Source organism: Neolamprologus brichardi, chromosome 6 (genome assembly GCF_056152115.1).
Source record: "Neolamprologus brichardi isolate AB-2024 chromosome 6, ASM5615211v1, whole genome shotgun sequence".
In the NCBI taxonomy this organism is placed as follows: Eukaryota; Metazoa; Chordata; class Actinopteri; order Cichliformes; family Cichlidae; genus Neolamprologus; species Neolamprologus brichardi.
In genome coordinates this window covers 32,024,035-32,044,089 of record NC_142109.1, presented here as the reverse complement: position 1 = coordinate 32,044,089, position 20,055 = coordinate 32,024,035, and the positions used below count along the sequence as shown (strand labels likewise).

The 20,055-nt window shown below is 40.3% G+C and overlaps 1 protein-coding gene across 2 annotated transcripts in view; it reads left to right on the top strand.

Annotated features, from left to right (window-relative positions):
• The window catches only part of LOC102783687 (testis-expressed protein 2-like), a 33,519-nt gene extending 13,980 nt beyond the window's left edge, over window positions 1–19,539 (top strand). Inside the window, exons 3-13 of one of the 2 annotated variants that reach the window (XM_006790575.2) lie at window positions 2,982–4,506; window positions 5,059–5,259; window positions 5,436–5,751; window positions 5,857–6,086; window positions 6,422–6,586; window positions 7,374–7,473; window positions 14,023–14,149; window positions 15,480–15,587; window positions 15,909–16,118; window positions 16,438–16,558; window positions 17,760–19,539. In XM_006790575.2, the coding sequence (XP_006790638.2) occupies window positions 2,995–4,506; window positions 5,059–5,259; window positions 5,436–5,751; window positions 5,857–6,086; window positions 6,422–6,586; window positions 7,374–7,473; window positions 14,023–14,149; window positions 15,480–15,587; window positions 15,909–16,118; window positions 16,438–16,558; window positions 17,760–17,909 (3,240 nt within the window). In that variant the 5' untranslated portion in view covers window positions 2,982–2,994 and the 3' untranslated portion in view covers window positions 17,910–19,539. Of the gene's footprint in view, window positions 1–2,981; window positions 4,507–5,058; window positions 5,260–5,435; window positions 5,752–5,856; window positions 6,087–6,421; window positions 6,587–7,373; window positions 7,474–14,022; window positions 14,150–15,473; window positions 15,588–15,908; window positions 16,119–16,437; window positions 16,559–17,759 lie in introns of both variants that reach the window. The other variant, XM_006790574.2, reaches the window with a different exon arrangement.
• The last annotated feature ends 516 nt before the right edge of the window (window positions 19,540–20,055 follow it).

Below are 20,055 nucleotides of genomic sequence, written 5' to 3'. Positions count from 1 at the left end.
TGTACGCTTGCTTTACAAAGAAGTGAACATGTCCCTAATGAGTGCAAAACATGAGGGTTAATGAGGCTGGTTTGCTTCACTGATTAGCTTTATCAGCATCAGTGGCATTATTCATTCTTCACTGTCCACCAAGTCTGGACATTGGCTCAAGGAAAAGCTCTGGAGACACAAGACAAACAGGAATCTCCATGGTTTGCGTGTACAGATACAGCCTCTGATGGACAGGCCAATCATAAATATGTAAATATACAGCACATGCCCACTTTTTTTTTTTTTTTAAGCTGTTTGTTTGTTGCATTTCCATAGTGCTCGATTAGGAGATAGAACCAGCTTTCAAATCTGACCCAAACAAGTACATAGTTACCCACTATCAATAATCCTAATGTGTTGCTGGCAAAAACTTCCAGGTCCTTAGAGTCTTGTATGGTAAAATGAAATTCATGTCCAGCTGGCAGTCCACTGAAATGGCCTCATTGTGTTGCTGCTGACTGAAGGCTGTCTAACTGGGGGCAGAGGTGGCTGGCAGACAGCCTGACTGGGTAACAAGCTCACTCGTGACCCATGTGACAATGAGTGGTCAAGTTGAGTCTGTAAATGAGTGAGCCAACATTCATTCCACCTCTGTCATCCAGACAAAGCACAAGGGCGCCAGTGCCAAATGTCAACAGGATATTACCATAATTCTGTTTTGACTACCAGAGGATGTAAGCAAAGAGCCAGCAGTTAGACTGACAAGTCACTGTATCAACTTTTAATCATTAGTTACAGTGTTAGTAATTGCAAATTGTGTGTCAGTGTTGTCATTTGACTTTTATCATAAGCCACATACAAAGTGTTGAATAGCAACAAGGAAGTGTGTTGGTAATAAAAAAAAGCATCTCTACAGTGGATTCTTTTTACTGTAACAACCTTGTTTTATGTTACACTAGGCCTAAATCCATAAGTTCTGACATATGGAAACCTGAAAATTGATCCATGACTTCAATAAAGCTGCCATCCTGAAACTTCCAAGGACAGTTAAACTGGTAATTTCCCTTGGTAGGCAATTTGGTAGCAAGGCAATACAATGCTGCAGTTGCATATACTTGTTTGTTTTTGTTCAGTTTATTCCTATCATGTATTCAGAAGGTCATTTTAGAAAAAAAAGAAATTCTATATAAAATCCAGCAAAGTAAGCTCCAATATCGTTTCACTTATTCTTATTCGGTTACATATCAAAACACTGTTTCAACACCAGCTGTCCTTTGATTAACATGACCCTCCTCCCTTGAGTTTCCACCTTCTTTGAGAGCTTTTATGCCACATTGCAGCAGCCTGGGTTCAAGTCTGATCCACGGCCCTTTGCTATGTGTCTTCCCCTTCTCTCCCCACTTTCCTGTCTATTTTCACTGCTCTCTCTGTCCAGTACAGGCAAAACTGCGAGGATCTCAGGGCTGAATTGTTGGTAGTGGTAATTTGGTCATCCAGATATGAAGTCTCGGTATAGACCCTTGTTTCATTTACTCTCATAAATTAGCCATTTTGACTCATCTGCCTTCAAACGAGCTTTCTTCTTATTGGTTAGCCCTTACAAACGGAGGGTTAGAACAGTCGATGGGTGGAGACCAAACCTGTAGGTCTACAAAAGTCAAATTTGGGATATTAGGGCTAGGATATCATGCAGGTTTAAAAGTAGGGAAGAAAAGACTCTGAAGCATAAACCTTTTGTCCAAAAGGATTACTTGTACATACCCTGACTTCATTATTTGAAACTGTTTGATATGAGCAACCACCATTACAATGGTACATATGAAAATAAGAAAAAGCCAAATAGGGTCAATTTGAAGTCCTGTGTTATGGCTCTCTTCCACAGCATGCCTTTTATTCTGTCTTCCTTCTCTCTCCCAACCGGTCACAGCAGATGGCCCCGCCCCTCCCTGAGCCTGTTTCGGCCGGAGGTTTCTTCCTGTTAAAAGGGAGTTTTTCCTTCCCACTGTCGCCCAAGTGCTTGCTCATAGGGGGTCATTTGATTGTTAGGTTTTTCTCTGCATGTATTATTGTAGTGTCTACCTTACAATATAAAGCGGCTTGAGGTGACTGTTGTTGTGATTTGGCGCTGTATTAATAAAATTGAATATTTCATTAAAAATGTCAGTCATGTTACGTATACTGTTTGGAAAAGCTTCTTCAGTCTATCAGACTTTGGCAGTGATTACTTCTAAGGATGCTCCTTGATTTTTGCTGAGTCATTTGCTAAGTATTTCAAAGAAGTGTTAGTGGTAGCAGGTGATGCGTCAGACGTTGTGTTCTAATCACTAAATGTGTTTTAGTGGTAATTTAAGATGCCTGATTGCTTCTTAAGTCTGACATAACAAAACTGATTGAGCCGTAAAACACCTTTTCTTTCTTTCCTTTTTCTTTGAGCACCCACACAGTAATAGATATAGACGCACATTTTCTATATCTATGCTTCCGATGCTGATCACAAGAAGCTTGATCAGGACTGACTGGTTGTTCACATAGTCTCCCAGCTCTTAGTCCCCATCTGTGCTGGTGTTCAGACTGCTCAGTGGGATTTACTGATGCACTGACAAGGAAGTGCTCCCTTACTGACTTCCTACTGTGGAATAATACCCCCTATGTTTGTGCATGTCCTTTTAAATAGCTTTTGCATGGATTTGAAGATTTGTATTGTCATATTGCATATCTTTAATATGGTCATCTCATGCAGACAGCTCTGACTGTAAGCATGGATTCTCCACCCACCCACTTTTTAAGCCTTCTGTTTTTGAGTTTAAGTGTCAATCAAATTAAAGAAGCTGTGCTTAAAGAAACAAGAGCTAAAACAGTTTGATACTTAATGAGCGTTTGTATCAAGACCATCTTTGCTGATTTATCTTGGAAAAATTTCCAACATTTTTCTATTTATTACTATTATTAATTGTTTAATGGACTGACCGTTCCTGCTGTAGTGTAGTGAAATCTCTCTACCTTCTTTTCAGTGGGAGTATTGAGATGGCCAGCCGGCATCCTGGCCATGGAGAGAGTACTCACTCCACGGATAAACAGCCACCTGCCTTCACACCCAGGCTCCATGTCCAGCGGCCTCTGTCAAAGGAGAACATCGCCATCCACTTCTCAGCCCTTGGGAAGGAGGAAGAGGAGGAGGAAGAAGAGCTATACTGTACAACTGTCTCCACTCCCTCAGCTGCCATGTATGACTCAGATATCGTGACAGCCTTAGAAGCAAGTGAGGAGATGTTTGATGGGGTGCCATCAGCCTCTGCAGCTGGAGCTGGTGTTATTCCTGAAACATCCAGACTTTCTTCCCCTTCAAGACATCACACTATCAATTCTACCACTCAGACTCTGTCCTCAGCCTCAACTTCAAACTCATCTCCTACAAAATCTTTGAGCTTTCCCTCCAGTGACAAACCTTCTCTAAGCCTAACGAAGTCCATCTCCTCTGATGCCGAGTCACGTGATGGGGTTTCCTCTATTCCCGCACCATCACTAAGGCACACGCATCTCATGAAGACTCTCGTTAAATCTTTGTCTTCAGACACATCCCAGGATTTGTCCTCTTCGTCAGCATCCCACCGTCTTCCAGAATCCCGCCTTAACCTGCAACTCTTTAAGCAATTTGCTCAGTCCCGGTTATCATCTGCTGCCATGTCATCAGCTAGTGATTCTAAAACTGCCCCCTCCTCACCGTTGACATCACCAGATAACCGCAGCTTCTTCAAAGTCTCAGAAGTGGAGGCACGAATCGAAGACACCAAGCGTCGCCTATCGGAGGCAATTTCTGAACCGCTTCAGCTGTTGAGTAAGATCATGGATGAAAAGAGTGGCAACTTAGTTGGCAGCAGCATTTACCGGCCCAAGGTACTTTCTGCCAGTGCCACAGAACTGTCAAGTCTTGGTTCTATCAATGGTCCAATGGAGACTAACAATAATTACTGCATTAAGGAGGAAGAAGGAACTGACTGGGAGGGTGAAAGCCCGAGCAGACAGGCCTCTGCTTCAGCAGAATCCCCGCTGAGCACTGCCTTTGCCACTAAAAGTCCCAGCAAATCATCTTTGCTTTACATGTCTGCTCTAGCAAAGCAGGAAGAAGAGGACTATTGCATTCTGTCCAATGAGGAATTTGAGACTTTTACAGACACAGAAGGTGATGGTGTTGATAAAACTGATAATACTGGAACCGGTAGTCTAACTAAAGTGCCACTAAGTGGTAGTACTGAACCCTGCAGCGAGGATGAATCTGAATATATTGAGCCCCTACCTAGTGTTCCATACTATACTCTCATCATCCTTACTCTACTCCTCTATGGGTGTTTTATATTGCCTCTGCCTAGTTATATTGGAGGAGTGCTGCTTGGGATTGAGCTGGGATTCCTTATAGCCATTGGTTTTGTGTGGCTGGCAGGACCAAAACGTTCTGGAGGGAACAACATGGGACCTAGACGGCATGGAAAGCTGCTCAATGCAACCAAGTTGGACATTAAGGAACCAGATATCTATAAGGTCAGTGAAACGTTTTCAACAGAGAGGAGCCAACATGGCTTGTTTCAGACAAACTTCAAATCACATAATCTACATTTATCAACATATTTTCTTTCCTTCAGGAAAGATTTGTACATAGTTACAGCAGCTGTGCGATTTAAAATCATTTTTTTCTTCTCGACAACAAAGCAAAAAAGCAGCAAATAAACGTAGAGAAGGATCCTAGGAGACTATATCCAGATCAATTTAAAAGCTTCCACAGAAAGTGAATACAAAAAGCCTTTTGTACTTTCAGTTGGTGGTTAGGACACATGGTTCATGGAGATACTTGGGTAACCTTTTCAATCACTGTAGAAATATGTTACATAAGTGTAGAGTTTACTCCATTTTCCAGGTACAGTGATTGATTTTGTCTCTGTGTTTGTGGCTCTTCCAAAAAAGTTTTACTTCATGTTTGAATTCTGGAAAGAATAAACAGTGTGTGAGGATAGCAATAGCTTTTCTAGTAAAACTATTTTGCAACACATTCCTTAAATATAATCAACTCCGAGTAAAATCAGTATATCTTTGCAGGGTTGGATGAATGAGATACAGAACTACGACCCAGAGACGTATCATGCCACACTGACGCAGTCCGTGTTTGTCCGATTGGAGGGATCCATCATTCGACTGTCTAAACCCAACCACAACATCGCCCGCCGTGCCTCACACAATGAACCAAAACCTGATGTTAACTACATCAGTCAGAAGATTTATGATCTTACATACAGCAAAGTAAGTAGTTACATGCATACATTAGAACAGAATTTATACATTCTTCCAGCTTAATTTTTTTTTAATGTATCATAAGTCTTTTATAAATTTTGAAATTGTTATTGAAAGAAATTTAAAGGAGTTAAACTTTTCAGTTTGGCTATTATCTTTTTTTGTTAACCAAACTCTTCCCTCAGGTGTATCTCGTGCCTCAGGGTCTCGCCAGGAAGCGAGTCTGGAACAAAAAATACCCTATCTGCATTGAACTTGGCAGGCAGGATGACTTCATGTCAAAGGCAGAAGGTGAAAGAATGGAGGCCAGTGAGGGCACACGGGAGCGAGAGGGAACGGGGGCATTCCAAGAGCGGAGATCATCATCTTCTTCCATTCTGACTCTCTACCTATTTGGAAGGACTGGCAGGGATAAGGAGGAGTGGTTCCAGCGGTTTCTGTCAGCCTCTAAGCTAAAGGTGGGCTTGAAGAAAAGTTCCAGTGTTGTAGGACTTAAGAAGGGTGAGTAAGGGCTAAAAGGGCCGAAAGTCATTTATTCTTACAATATAGTTATGCTCTTATAGCAGGAATTCATCAACTCTTTGTTACTTTTGCTGTGGCCCACAGCTTTGAGCTGTCACAGTCGCCGCAGCAGTCTGGATGAAGCCCTGACATCTCAGATTAAGTCAAAAGACTCATCAGTCTCTTCCACAACAGTGGGCAGTGCCAAAACCAAGCCTCTGCTGGACTACAGTGTCTACATGGGTTCCTTAATGCCTAAAGAGTCTGCAGTCAGCCCTACAGCTGCCAGCCCTGTTCTTCAGAGTCCACAGAGCAGCCCTGGAGCTGATAAGAAGGTAGCACATACTCATTTCACATTCATACTCGTAACACATTTCTCTCTAATTTCCTTTTTGAGGTGTTGTCTCATTTGCGGTGTAACCTCGTTGGACTAAACAGTGACTTTATGCAATAAAAAGATCCTTTTGTGACATATAATAATAATACATTTTTAAATTTGCACATATCCTTGCAACATTGTACCCATAGGAATTCCCCTTTGAGAACAATAAAGTTATTTGTATTCCTAATAAGAGGGGCACAATATGTTGTGTTGTTAGGGGATTGGGTGATATTTTGGGATAAAAGGTTTATGTGGTGTTTACAGTAACTCATCTGCTCTGTCTTTAAGCTTCAGAGCACCACATCGGCTCAGGTGCAGCCCGACGGAGAAGAGGACGATTCGGTTGCCTGGGTGAATGCCACTGTAGGCCGGCTCTTCTGGGACTTCCTGACTGAGCCCTATTGGATTGAACAGGTCTCCAAGAAGATTCAGATGAAGCTCAGCAAAATACGGGTGTGTGGAACAAAGCACATAACCTTTTCCCTTTAGGATCGAGACAGGCATACAAGAGAAAAAGGAGTCATGATCAGCTTCCTGTTGATAACAGGTGTCTGGCCACACACAGTGTGTGTGTGTGTGTGTGTGTGTGAGTGTGTGATGCAGTGCAGAAGCTCCATACCGGGTTTACAAGGAGAGGGAGAGAGAAAGAGGCACTGCATCATTTATTCTATCCCTTAACCAGCATTTTGCACATGTAGACTTTATTGGGCGGGCCTCGTCGGTATATTTTGCGAGTCATGTTTTTGTTTTGTTTTTGTTTTTGTTTTTTTCAAACCCTCCCCGCCTCCAACCATCCATCCACTCATGTTTTGAAAGTTCAATTGTTGTTTACCGGCTAGCGTCTTCCGTGAACTAGACGCCCACTCTAACCACAACTTGCAGCTGCACCATGCAGCAAACTGGCTTGTGTGAATATGTCAAAATCAAAACAGAAGTTGGAGACCCCCTCCCAGCCGTCTCGATCCTGACCCCCCCTCTACAGCGCCACATGCATTTTAGTGCAGTAGAAGAAGCTGCTCGGCCCTTCAGTTTCACTCTAATCCTGTCCACCCCCACCCCCCACCCCCAGGCAAAACCTATTTGACTTCATGAGAAAATATTTTGATACTGATTTAGATGAAAATGATACACTAACGTCTATATCTGCTGTAGTCAAGGTTCTTTGTTTGTTGTTTTGTTATTGCTTACTAAGTATACTCGGAGAGTATCTTCAGCCAAATTGTATGCTTGTGTCTTTCAGTTGCCTTACTTCATGAATGAGCTCACCCTGACAGAACTGGACATGGGCTCGACCACTCCCAGAATCCTCAGGGCATCTAAACCCTGCATTAACTATCGAGGCAAGAGAGAAATCAATTTGGAACCATAATACACTTACACGCACACACACACACACACACACAGTGAACAACTAAAAGATGCACTGGCAAACATGAGCTCTGTGCACTTCTTTCTTTTTTTTTTCTCAGAAGACTCTAGTTACTGAGCAATATTTGCCATGGAGAACATTCGAGTATCTCGTGTTTTTAAAAAGAACCGCACCTCCACACAGGCTATTCATAGTCAGATAGCTATGCCCATGGTAGAGATAACAAAGATAAGGGGTAAAATTCTAATCTTTGTTATCTATAAAGTTACAAGTGGTTTGGTGTTGCTTGTATAAAGCTGTCACAGATCTGGGTTCCAGCTTTCAGGGGATTTTTTTTGTTTGTTAACACTTAATGGCTAATGGTGAGCTTTGTTATTAAGATACAGTGCTAATTAGCACTAAGCGAAATACAGATTAAATATTGCAATTTTACTAACCATGATAGGATGACAGTTGACTGGTTGGTGAGCAAAATCATATTTTGTAGCATGCTGTGAACATGTCTGTGATCTGTTGGGCATTTTACCATGTGAGTCTCGCTGTCATGGTCTTCCTCTAGTGGCCATTTAAGGAACTGCAGGGTTTGGCACTCAAACACTGGTTTCATTTCTTAGTTCTGGAGATGTCTCCATGGTACAAACTGAAAAATAATTTAACTTTACTTTTGCAAAATTGCTCCCTTTTGGAAATCTCACTTATGGAAACGCAACTTAAATTAAGACATATTCAGCAACATAATTTATGATTTATTGTTGGCGTATTTGACCATTTATAAATATAGACAGTTCAGTACCACTTAGAGTAGCTGTTATCTATAGCTGATATTGTCTGAACATCAGCTCTACTATAAATATCACTGTAATCTCTTGTCAAACATGAATGTGACTAACCTCAAACGGACTGTAGCCTAGTTTTATTTACTGTAGTTTTCTAGGTCACATAAACAAGTTTTTCATAAGCAAACATGACACTATATGTCAAAGCTTTCTTTCTACAAAAACTCCTACTCAGATTTTTTTGCTACTACACCTCTGCAGTCCAAACTTCCAGACTTTAAACTGTCACAACTTTAGATAATGTCATTTTTAAAGCTTGTTGGACAAAAAACCCTCAGAAATGACATTTTGCCTCATGACTGGCCGTGGGTCTCATTCCCAGACTTTTTGCTGTGACTAATAAGTTCACAATTCTGAGACTGCGCTCTGCATCCAAACAACAACAACACCGGCGATCGCTGTGCTAACTTTACTGAAAACAACCCTGTCCACACTGAGATGCATGCGGTGCTGCTATAGACAACAAAAAAGAACTAGTTAAACTGGAACGACTCAGCTTTTTCATCTTCATTTAAATTTTTATTGCATCAATTCACAAGAGTTGCCTCAAGTGAGTTGGAATATCCAAGCATGACTGCTGTTTAGTCCTTCTAGTTGTGAGGCGAGCCAATCAGAAGAATGTTGGCCCAGATCGAGTCCTAAAAGCCCCTCGTTTTTTGCACTGTGGAAAAACGAGGGGCTGCAACAAGACCCAGAACAAATAAATAAGGATTATTTTTGACTGCTGTGCTAGAGTCCAACAATAAAAATTTGGAGCAGGAAATGATATAATATAGTATAGTACAGGTCTTTATAAAAGTATTTTATAGCAGCAGTAGAAACAGCAACATATGCAAGTTAGGGCCACATCATTACCTGGTATAACTTCTGTGGTTGTGGTTGGATGTGGTTGCTGCTAATTATAATTTTAAAATAAATAACCCAGAGGAGATAACACAAGTCTTTGCTAACACCTATAAAAGAAAAACTGCTCCATTCAAGAACAGGCAAAATAGAAATTTTTGTACTGGGCAGTAACAGCCGTTTATTCACTCAGTCTGTCGGGCAGGGTCAGGAGCCGGTTCAGTAAAGCTCATAACCCTGAGCTCCTGTATTGTTGTCTTGAGTTCGGCTAACTGTATGGATGTATGAGTGGAACTGGTGTACAGTAACATTTGATTCATGCGAAAAACAAAAACTACAAAAAACCCTTTAGCAGGCATGCTACAGACTGTTGTACAGAATACAACTTATTTAAAGCTTAAGGCTTTGTTTAGAAGTCTAAAGAAATTTAATTCTGTTCTCATATACAGCACAGTCCATACAGGCAGGTTGTACTTCACAACTCTTTAGCAGGTTTTATGGTTTTATGTGCTCCAGATAAATCGAGGCTTAGCTATGTGAGGTCTTAGCTCTGCATAACTATGCATGTTCTAGAGCACAAGCAGCTTTTACATGAATACTTCTGTGACTATTCAGCAATGCAGGCGCACTGAGCTTTCCTTTCCCTTGTACAACGTAACCTTTGTCATTCTACATTCTGTAACTGATCTCTCTTTTCATCTGTTTCGCATGCACAGTCTTCTATTTCTCTTCCTGGTTTTCTCTTCCCCTTGCTTTCCCTTTCATTTCATCTTCCTCTTTGTGCCTGTACTCACTCTTTTCTCATCCTAACGCTATGAGTCACTGCTTCATTTTCATCACTCCAGCAGCACTCGCATAACTCTATAATAAGGGCAGGAATTGATTGTGTCTCCAGCTGAGATGGCAACAGTAGTTCTTGGTTCAGTTCCAGACAAAACACTCATCAGAAGTCTCTCTAAACATAATCAGTTTGCATGGAGCTCGTTTTTACTGACGATGTTGATATTTTGTCAGTTTTTATTGCACTTACTCCCCAAACAGCTAAGGTTGCCAGAGGTTTCTTTTCTGTATCACAGACAGTAAGTGAATTGACAGATATCACTTACATTCAATTAAAATTTGTGATTATTTTTGTTTTAGCCATATTTTTTGGAGGTCGGGGGCAAGTATTTTATCTTATTTTTATGCCAGGTATTTCAGTTTTTAGGAAACTTGCAATCAAAATGGTCAGTTTAGGTTTCCTTTGGAAATTTCCACTGGTGTTGTAGGGCTGAATCCTTCAGGCAGCTCAGGTTCTGCCTTTATCTCGTCTCATGCCGCTCCTTCCTGTAACAATCCTGCTGAGTGCAATGGATCGATGAATCTTTTCAGCTGTGCATGTGTGCATGTCTTGGAAAACAATTGTATCTGCGTGCCTGCACATTTGTATTCATGCATGTTTGTTTTTACATGCTTATTTTTTTTATGTCAGTTTCTGATGGACACAAGAATACAAGTAGCCTCCCTGTATATGTGAAGGTATTTCTTTGCAGTTTGTTTGGTGGGGCTTCACCCCAATTAGGGAAGCACTGCTCTGATCCAGCTGCTTGCACCGAGGTCATCTTCTTTGTCCAGACTTTCAAAAACTCTGTGCCCTTAACCCAACCCGCCTCAGCTCACACCTCTCAAAATTGGTGGGTCCATCAATGCCCTCTAGGCTCAGCTGATCGAAGCTGTTCTTTCAGCCTCACAGTCTTTCTGACTTCCTGTCTATTTTTAACCAGCTGTCTTGTCAGACATTACTAACTCTCTGTACTTTCTGTACTTTCATTTGTTCCAGGTCCTTTTTTTTCACCCCCTCAACTTTTGGCTTTGTCTTTAACGGCTTTAACTCTGCTGTGCCAGACAGAAACACAAACTTATGGCATTATCTAGTCATTTAACACAAACCAACGGTATCAAGGCAGCAAAACAGTGAAAACAAAGCATGCAGTTTCAGTCCTGTGTGTACTTTCCCACATGTCAGCTCTTGTTAATATCTGAACAAGTTTCCATCATAACTTTTCCATTTTGATAGTACTAATACTTAAACAGCAACAACAAGTATCCAAAGCCGAAATATCTGTATTACAGATGATTTGTTAAGCAACAACCTATATTAACATCCCAGCATGTTTGGTCTTTTTGACCAATCATAGCACTTCAGAGGCTCTAACAGTCAAAACCAGGATCATAATGTGAACCCTGAAGCTAATGGGGATCCATTGCAGCCAAATTAGCAACTGTGTGACGCGTAAGTGCTCCCACTGGCATTTTGAATAACTTCGGGAAGCTTTGTTAAGACAAATTAACAGTGAATTGCAATAATCCAAATGTGATGGATATAAAGGCATGATCATCAAGCTCCAGTTCAGCATGACACAATGGAACTTCACTTGGCATTATTTCTAAGTGATAAAAACAAGCATATTTCAGAGATTTAACATGAGCATGAGTCAAAGGTTAACCTAAGCTTCCTGATCGAAGATTTGACAAATGCACCAAGGATACAAAGTTTCCATTACCTTACCTACCTACCACAAAAGTGTCGGGAGCACAAACAAGGACTTCTGTTTTCCCATCATTAAAGTGGAGACAACTGTCAGCCATCTCAATGTCTGAGCACTTGTGCAAGATCTGCAACTTAGTCCTTAAAGGAGAGATATAACTGATTGTTATCTGCATTGCAGTGATAAGAAAAAGTGCTTGAAATGTGCTAAAGTCAGATCCAGCATCAACCAAAAAGAGCACTCTCCTGCATCGCAATGTTACAGGACCTTTAGGGGTCAGTATCTTGCCAAAGGCATAAACTTGAGCAGCCAGGAACCAAACCACCAACATTCCAGTTATTAGAACACTTGTAAAGGTGTGGGGCCATCATCTGCTCCAGGACAGCTTAAGTGCACCTTGACATTGATTCTCCAAGTCTCTGTATCTCTGTTGCAGGATTTAAAGACTATTCTTTCAAAAGAGATTTCCTTTTTTTGGTGTTTATAATGATGATGTTGGACAGTGTAGTTTAACACATTAGTCAAGAATCTCCCTCATGTATAGAACTGATGACTATGAAGGTCATATATCATGCAAATTACATTGCACATTTTTTTTCAATCCCAAAAATGTTTCATGAAGGATTAAAAAAAAAAAAAGATCACTTTTGTTTGATGGGGACCAAGTTGACCCACAATAGCTGTCCCGCCCACCAGAGCCCACTGTAGGGAAAAAGGTTTCAGATTAGACCCTTAATTCATCGTCTGTCCTTAAATGCATATTTACTCAGATTTAAAAGCTTGTTCTCGATGGGCTGTTGTCACGAAGCTGTTAAATAACTACCCAGGTTGTGGACTTTTTGGCTCCCTACTGCTGTTCATCAGTTCCTCATCTCTCAAACTTTGCTGCCCTCTAGTGGTGCCAAGAGAAACAACACTAACAAGTTTATAGTAAGTCTTTGCACACAAAGACCATGTGACTCTGTTTTATGAGGAGAGGGAAACATGGGGGGAAAGAAGTCTGAGCATACACAGCCTGCCCCAGTCAAGCCAAGCTTTCTATGGAGATTTTTGACAAGTTTCTACTATCCAGATTACAGCAAATTTGGTAGTACAGAGGTAACAAGAAAAGAGGAGGGAAAGGAGAGCCCTGTTTTTTGCAGCCAGATCTCCCTGCTGTTATCAAACAGGGGCTTAGGGAAAGGCTGTGTGCTCTCCAACTGTTCCGCCTACGTTTAAAGGATGTCTTCCAGTTTTTCCCTTCCTTCTCGGGGTGCTTCAGTGTGTCTTTCTCATCTAAGCAGAGAGATCAAGAAAATAAAATCAGTTGGGTTCCCTTTAGTGATGCTTGGAGGGGAATGAGAGGTGTCACGGAAAGAGCAGCACAGCTTTATGAGAATAGTGAGAGTAAGACTGAGACGAGAGGTGGTGAGGATGACTGTGACCTGGAAAATTCTCAATGTTTTAGCTTCAAAATTAGTAATTATGTTTCTTTCTACTGTCACTAATAGACCCAGATTGGGAAGCCATTTTTTACAATATAACAGTGATCTGCAAATCTTACATTTTGCAGTTTCATGTCTTACATTTTTTTCCTCATATCGACTGTCATGATCCAAGCAGCCAGGAACACACAGGCACAAATGTAATCTTCAAAAAAATGGGTTTTATTATACCCCCAAAAAGGACAAGATGATTACAAAAATTCAAAATAACAAAAATAAAGTTTTTAAGAACCAAGTGGGCCCATAAAAGAGGTTAACTTAACAGAACGCTACTCAAAAGTCACTTAACAAAAACATAACTCAACAAACTGACCTCCCAAATGAGAAACAGCTCCAGTTATATAGCAAATGAATAAACCATTATATACACCAAAGGTGAAAACTAAAGAGATAACAGCTAACCATCATTCAAGAAGAACCCCATTCCCCCTGCATGATCACAATAGATGGTCCAGTCCACTTTATTGGCTTCTGCATTTAAACCAGCTCCACCCTCAGCCTCCTCTTTCAGCCAAACCAGGAAGGACTGGAGCGGAGGTCAGGTAACTCAGAAAGAGCAGAAATATAATCAATATAACATATACCTATATAAAATAACAAACAATGCAAAGCAAAGTCTATGCCACCATTTGGGCTATAGCTTAGTGCTGTCATGCATTACAGGTAAACTCAAAATATCAAATTAGTTAACTTATGATCACAGAAGCTTTAGAGCATAACGTAAACATAAGACAAAAGACTAAATGAATATTACCTAAGTATCTCAATTGTGTGGTTGCATGCAGCCATCACATCGACCTTCCTAATAATCTTTTTTTTTTCCCCTCAGGTCTGTGGTTTGACCTGGAGATGACCTACAGTGGCTCCTTCCTGATGACCCTGGAAACCAAGATGAACCTCATTCGCCTGGGCAAGGAGGGAGAAAGCCTGCGCCCGGGCGAATTTGGCAAAGATGGGTAAGACAGTCGATCTCCACCACAATACTGTGTGCACCTGTTGGAACAGCCTTTGCTGGATTTAATGCAGAGTTTTGTGTGGGGGGGTTTCCTGGGACTTAAACGACGCTTGTGGTCTTTAGTATCTAGTACACTGTCCGGTACCTCACCTGTTTCTCTCAGTGTTTTGTCTTTTCTGTCTCCTATACCCCCCCTTCTTTTCCCCTGCTGTTAACTTTGGATTCTGCCTATATGGGGTTGTTAATCGGATGCATTTCTTCCCTCGGTGAGTGCTTTAATCAGCATCAGCTTTCATTTTCCAGTTACAGTTTCTTTAGTTTGGGAATCGTCATTTCCTAATGCCAGCTATAATCTCATTAGCTTTTACTTCATCTCTTTCCATTTTCATCCCTCAGATTACGTCTTTGCACTACAGAGCAGTAACATGTTAGTATGTTAATGTAAATACAAATCAGGAGGCACAAATTCCATTTTTCAAGTCCTGGTATGTTGTGACACTCTGTGCTACTGTCAAGAGTTATTAGAAAGCTCTGAAAGAGTAAAAAGTATCTGACAGCAGAAAGAATTGATTTTCTGACATTAAATAAGGATAAGGTCATGTATTGACAGTCATCTGTGCCATCCATCCATTTCTCATCCAGTCACTCCTGTCAAAGGATCACTTTTCTTGTGTTGAGCAAACTTCAGCTAACCATACAGATAACCCACCATCTAAAGACAAGAGAAAAAATAATAATCTTTCTATCTTCTGGCTTTAGTCAGCTCGGGGATTTCAGCAGCTGTCAGGAGACATTGGCCATTCTGCCAAGCATGAAAAAGGCATTTGGAAACTAAACATCACGTCTGTGAGTGATTAGACCACTGGGCCTGAACCAAAGTAGGCTGTCAAAAATTCCTCTGTCTCACAGTACAATCAAAAGAAGAACTGAGAACATGTCACATGACAGATACGGATACAGGTGTCCTGTCAAATTTTTCCATTGCCTTTTGGTGTAAATGGTGCAAATTAAAACCACTGGTCTACAAAATGAATGTTTGGGGATTCCCAAAAATAATAAAAAGGGGGCTTTTTTGCAAGGTCTCATGAGGAAACAAGGTGTACACCACCTGAAAAATCTCGTGTGAAGCTTTTTTTCTTTTTTCTTTTTTAGTAACTTACTAAGTTGTTTATTAAAACAGCGTTATAAGCATGTGTGCATGTGAGTAATCATAGATGGCATATTAAAAAGGATAAAAAGCACAAAGCAAAACCGTTTGCATTTGTTAATAAATGCATAGACGCCAGCACATTACAATCCTCATTTATTTGTTCATGTGTTTCTAGATACAGGCCACGAACTTACTGCTTGGCTGACAGTGATGAAGAGTCATCCAGCGCAGGTTCATCAGATGAGGAAGACTCCTCAGATGTTTCCAATGATTTGACTGGAGCGGAGGGGTGAGTGTAAAGGGGGGGGTGCTTTTTTGTAATCAAAGGACTGTAAATGTAAACAGGAAATGAGTGTTACGATTACTTCAGGTTACAAAAGTACTGGTTAAATTTCATTGGAACTGAGACTGTCTATAATAAAATGTATGTGTAATTAATTATTAATTCTAAAATAATCTCACCTGTCACATCTGTATTTATTTCACTAAAAACTTAACTAAACTTTCACTAAAACGAAATAATAGAAGAAATAAAAATGAAAAAATAGAATTACTGGACTATAGGAAAGTTTGCATTGTTTAACCCAAATCTTCCTTTTAATAAATACAGCTTTGTTGGAGGACATAAATCGAGTAAGATCATGCGCTTTGTGGACAAGATCACAAAGTCCAAATACTTCCAGAAGGCCACAGAGACGGAGTTCATCAAAAAGAAAATGGAAGAAGTGTCCAACACACCGCTGCTGCTCACGGTGGAGGTGCAGGAGCTCCAAGGAACACTGGCAGTCAACATTCCCCCTCCTCCTACTGACAGGATATGGTATGTGAAGAAAGTCTTGTTGTCCTGCTGTGTAACCTGTGGAATGCACAGAGTGAAGGTGCAGGTTTACCAGAATAACAACAACACATTTGTTGTTAACAGGTTTTTTAGAGGACTCCAGATACCTTTACCTTAAACTTAAACTTAAATCCAACTACCTTTTGTTTATTAAGTAAACTGTGAGGATACCCAGAACAGGTGGAATTACTCAGCTAAATAAATGTGTATTTCTTTATACAGTCTCTTACTGCCCTCTAGTGGTGGCCAGGTGTCAGTCGTTAGCCGTGATGGTGAGGGTGTTGATTGTTTTCTGGTGCAGGTATGGCTTCAGGACACCACCTCACCTGGAACTGAAGGCACGACCTAAACTGGGAGAAAGAGAAGTGACTCTGGCTCATGTCACAGACTGGATAGAGAAAAAACTGAAACAGGAATTCGAGGTATCGTAAACACAACATTTCTCTTTAATTTTTGTAAGTCACTGACACAGTCATACTTCGGAGCACAGCAACATTTATTTATGGTTCCGCACAGAAGGTAGAGCTAAAAAGACACACTTTGCTGATGTGCTTATGGTCTTCGTCTATGTATGTATGGATGTATGCATATTAGTATGTAGGGTGAAGTGTAGAGCAAGGCAGTGATGCCAGCAGTTGTAGTCCTCAACCATGTGCACAATTATGACAACAGCTGATGGTGTTAAGAGGATTTGATGCACTTGAGACACATTTTTGGGTGCATCCACTTTTGTAATGGAGGTTAAAATGGAGGTTAAAAACAACTGTTAACATCATTAGCTGTAGATTGTTACACAGTCAACATTTCAGCTCCTTAATTACCTTTTTGGTAGTTTTTACTCATCTAGCATGTTAGTTAGGGAGCTGCTGCTACTTCACATCAAAGGGATTCAGTTGAGTGGGTTCATGCATCTGACTAGGATGCTTCCTGAACACCTACCAATGGAGAAGTTTCAGTCAGACCCATGACACACGGTTGAGATGCACAAGCTGCTTTGCAAGTGGCAAACAAAACGATGTAATTTTGATGACAGAACTGGAAAATATAAGCCAAAGTAAAGCACACCTGTTGCTCTTGTCCCTTTTAAAAATGTATTATTTGTTGTCAAATTAATTCTGTTTAATGAGTGATCCATTAAATGGAATTTGATCAATATCTCTGTTTTTCAAACTGATTCATCATGATATGTTTTGGGGTTTTTTTTAGATCACAGTGGGTCTGCAAAAGCACAAAAACATCACATAGCATCAAGTTGTTTTAAGTAAACAATCTGATTATTTATGATTCAAACAACTAGAAATACTAAAAATGATTTTGTCTGCGTCGGTTCTCAGTCCAGGTCGTGGTAGTCTAAGCAGCTTGGAAGAAAGCGACTGGACGTCTTTCAGTTTCTTAAAGTGCACAGTGTTCAAGAAAGTCCAGTGGCTTTTTTTCCGAGCGCCTTAGACTAGAAATTATTCAAATTTTCCACCCATTTAGTCTATTAATGCACTAGGAACATGAGTGCATTTTATTAATAAACTGGGCAAATTGACCACTTCATTTTAGGTTTCACGCTTTGCAAAGCTAGTCATGAATCAAGCATATTAAATACTGCCTGTCCATTATCTCTCCTCCTTTTAGAAAATCCTTGTAATGCCAAACATGGATGACGTGTGGCTGCTGATCATGCATTCTGCCATGGACCCACGCACAGCTGGTGGCCCTTTAGTTGGCCCCCCAGTGGACCCAGAGCCTTCCCAGCCAGAGAGGGAGAGCACCAGCCAGCCATGATGATTGTTTACAGTATTTCCTAACTATTACAGGGTCTTAGAATGGAAACCGGAGCCAAAGTCGATAGGTCTGACGCTACTGTAACACGAACACATTCCCATAGAAAAGACTATGAATTCTACAAGAACAAGGTAGAGTCGACCAAATAAACACTAATGACAAACAAACTGTTGCTTGCTGCTCCCTTAAGTGGTATTTATCAGAGGATAGATTGATTTGTCTTTTAGAGTTTAAGGATGGACATATGAAGGGAGTCACGTTTGGCTCAAAACCGGGAGGGGGTTAAGCTAATAAGAGGAGAACATATAAGTATATAATGTGCTATGAACATGTCAATGTGAAAGCATTCACCACATACCTTACAGCCTGCACGTGACGAGACAGTGAGACTGCGCATGGTAGGCCTTTTTAGTTTAGAGACTGAGCAAGTGGAGCTCACAGCGTGATGTATGTAGATTTTTCTAGAGAAACAGGCGAAATAAATCAGATACTTGATGTTTATTTACCGGAAAAGATTAAACCTTTAAGTGGCTTTGTGTCAACGACTTTTAATCAGGTGTTAACTTGCAGTATTGATTTGTGCTGTGACCAGATCTTGAACACCCCGTTCACTTGCCAAACCCTGTTCTTTTTTTCTTTTTCCTTTTTTTTATTAATGCCACTGATGCCGTTATCCGTGTTAACATGGAAGAAATGCTCAAGAGCAAACACGCGTCACGTAGGAACTGTCGTTCACAGCGTAAATTTAATGCTTATGACAAGTACGCAACAAATAAGTGCAATGTTAGAAATGCTACATAGAATTTAAAATGATAGAGACTATAAGTGTATGTCTGAGAAGTAAGAGCCCTGTAACACGTCTGCTGAATGTACGTTCGGGTGTTTGTGGCTTCAGTTGTTTTTGAATGGAAACGTCTTTTCTCCCAGCAAAAACTTGACTGGGATATGCAAATTATTGCACAAATACTAATGAAGGTTTTCTTATGATAAACACTAGCTCACCTTGCATATCATTTTAGACATGTCCTATTCGATAATCGAGCTTACGGAGAGCCGAGTGGCTTATTTATCGATGCACTTAACAGTTTTAATTAAGATATGTGACAGTGCTTTAAAACGACTTTAACCTCCACACTGTATGTAGAAGGACACTTCAGTGAAGCTAAGGTACAGACTGGTTCATAAACCTATTGCCAAGAATGTGCACCCTTCTGGGGAAAAAAGAAAACAAAGCTCTTTTTAACTGTGTTTCTAATCTTAACCAAAGTCCTTTAATTGGGCCCAGAGTTGGACTGCTCTTTCTGCTCACAGGTACACATCTTGTATTGACAAAGCATTGTGAAGTGACATTTACAGATGTACTACAGTACATGCGTTAATGTTGAAGGGTTTTTTTCCTTGTATTTTGGAAGTCTAAGTGGGTTATGGTTTCAGGTTTTGTGTCAATGTTTTTGGTATAAAGAGAATTAAAAGAGAACTTTTTTTGATGATATATGTAAAGCTCATGAAGTTATTTGTATCTGTGAATTATTCATGACTTTTTAAAATTTACATTTTAATTTTAAAGCCAAATCCAGTGATTATGTGTATCTGCCTTATTTATAGAGCAAAATAAATCTTGTCAAAGCTTTTTATTGTTGTTTTTTGCTTTGGATTCTCACAATTTGGGTTGCAAATGCTTAGTTTATCTTCTCTAGCAGTGGGTCTTGTTTTCATAATAGAATAATAATAATAATTTGATGTTGGGCTCATTTCATCACTTAAATCACATTGATTTTTATTCAAGCTTATAGTTGGAGCTGTAACAAGCGACCATCTCTTTATTGTACCTACAGGTATTATAGGTAAAGAATTCAAGAGCTTCATTGTTTTCTTGCACGTCTGGAAGTTTTAGTTGTGATGTAACTTTTTCCAGTCCTTACATACTGTTTTATAACTGTTGCCATCAAGAGACGGATATGTTTCAATGCACATATTAAACAAATATGTAGGACTGTTTTCTTCCATTTGCACAGTATCACTAAATTTAGAAATATTCTGTCTTAGAGTGACGCTGAAAAACTAGTTCATGCATTTATTACTTCTAGGCTGGACTACTGTAATTCGTTATGATCGTAACTGACAAGAAGTGGAATTGATTCACTGA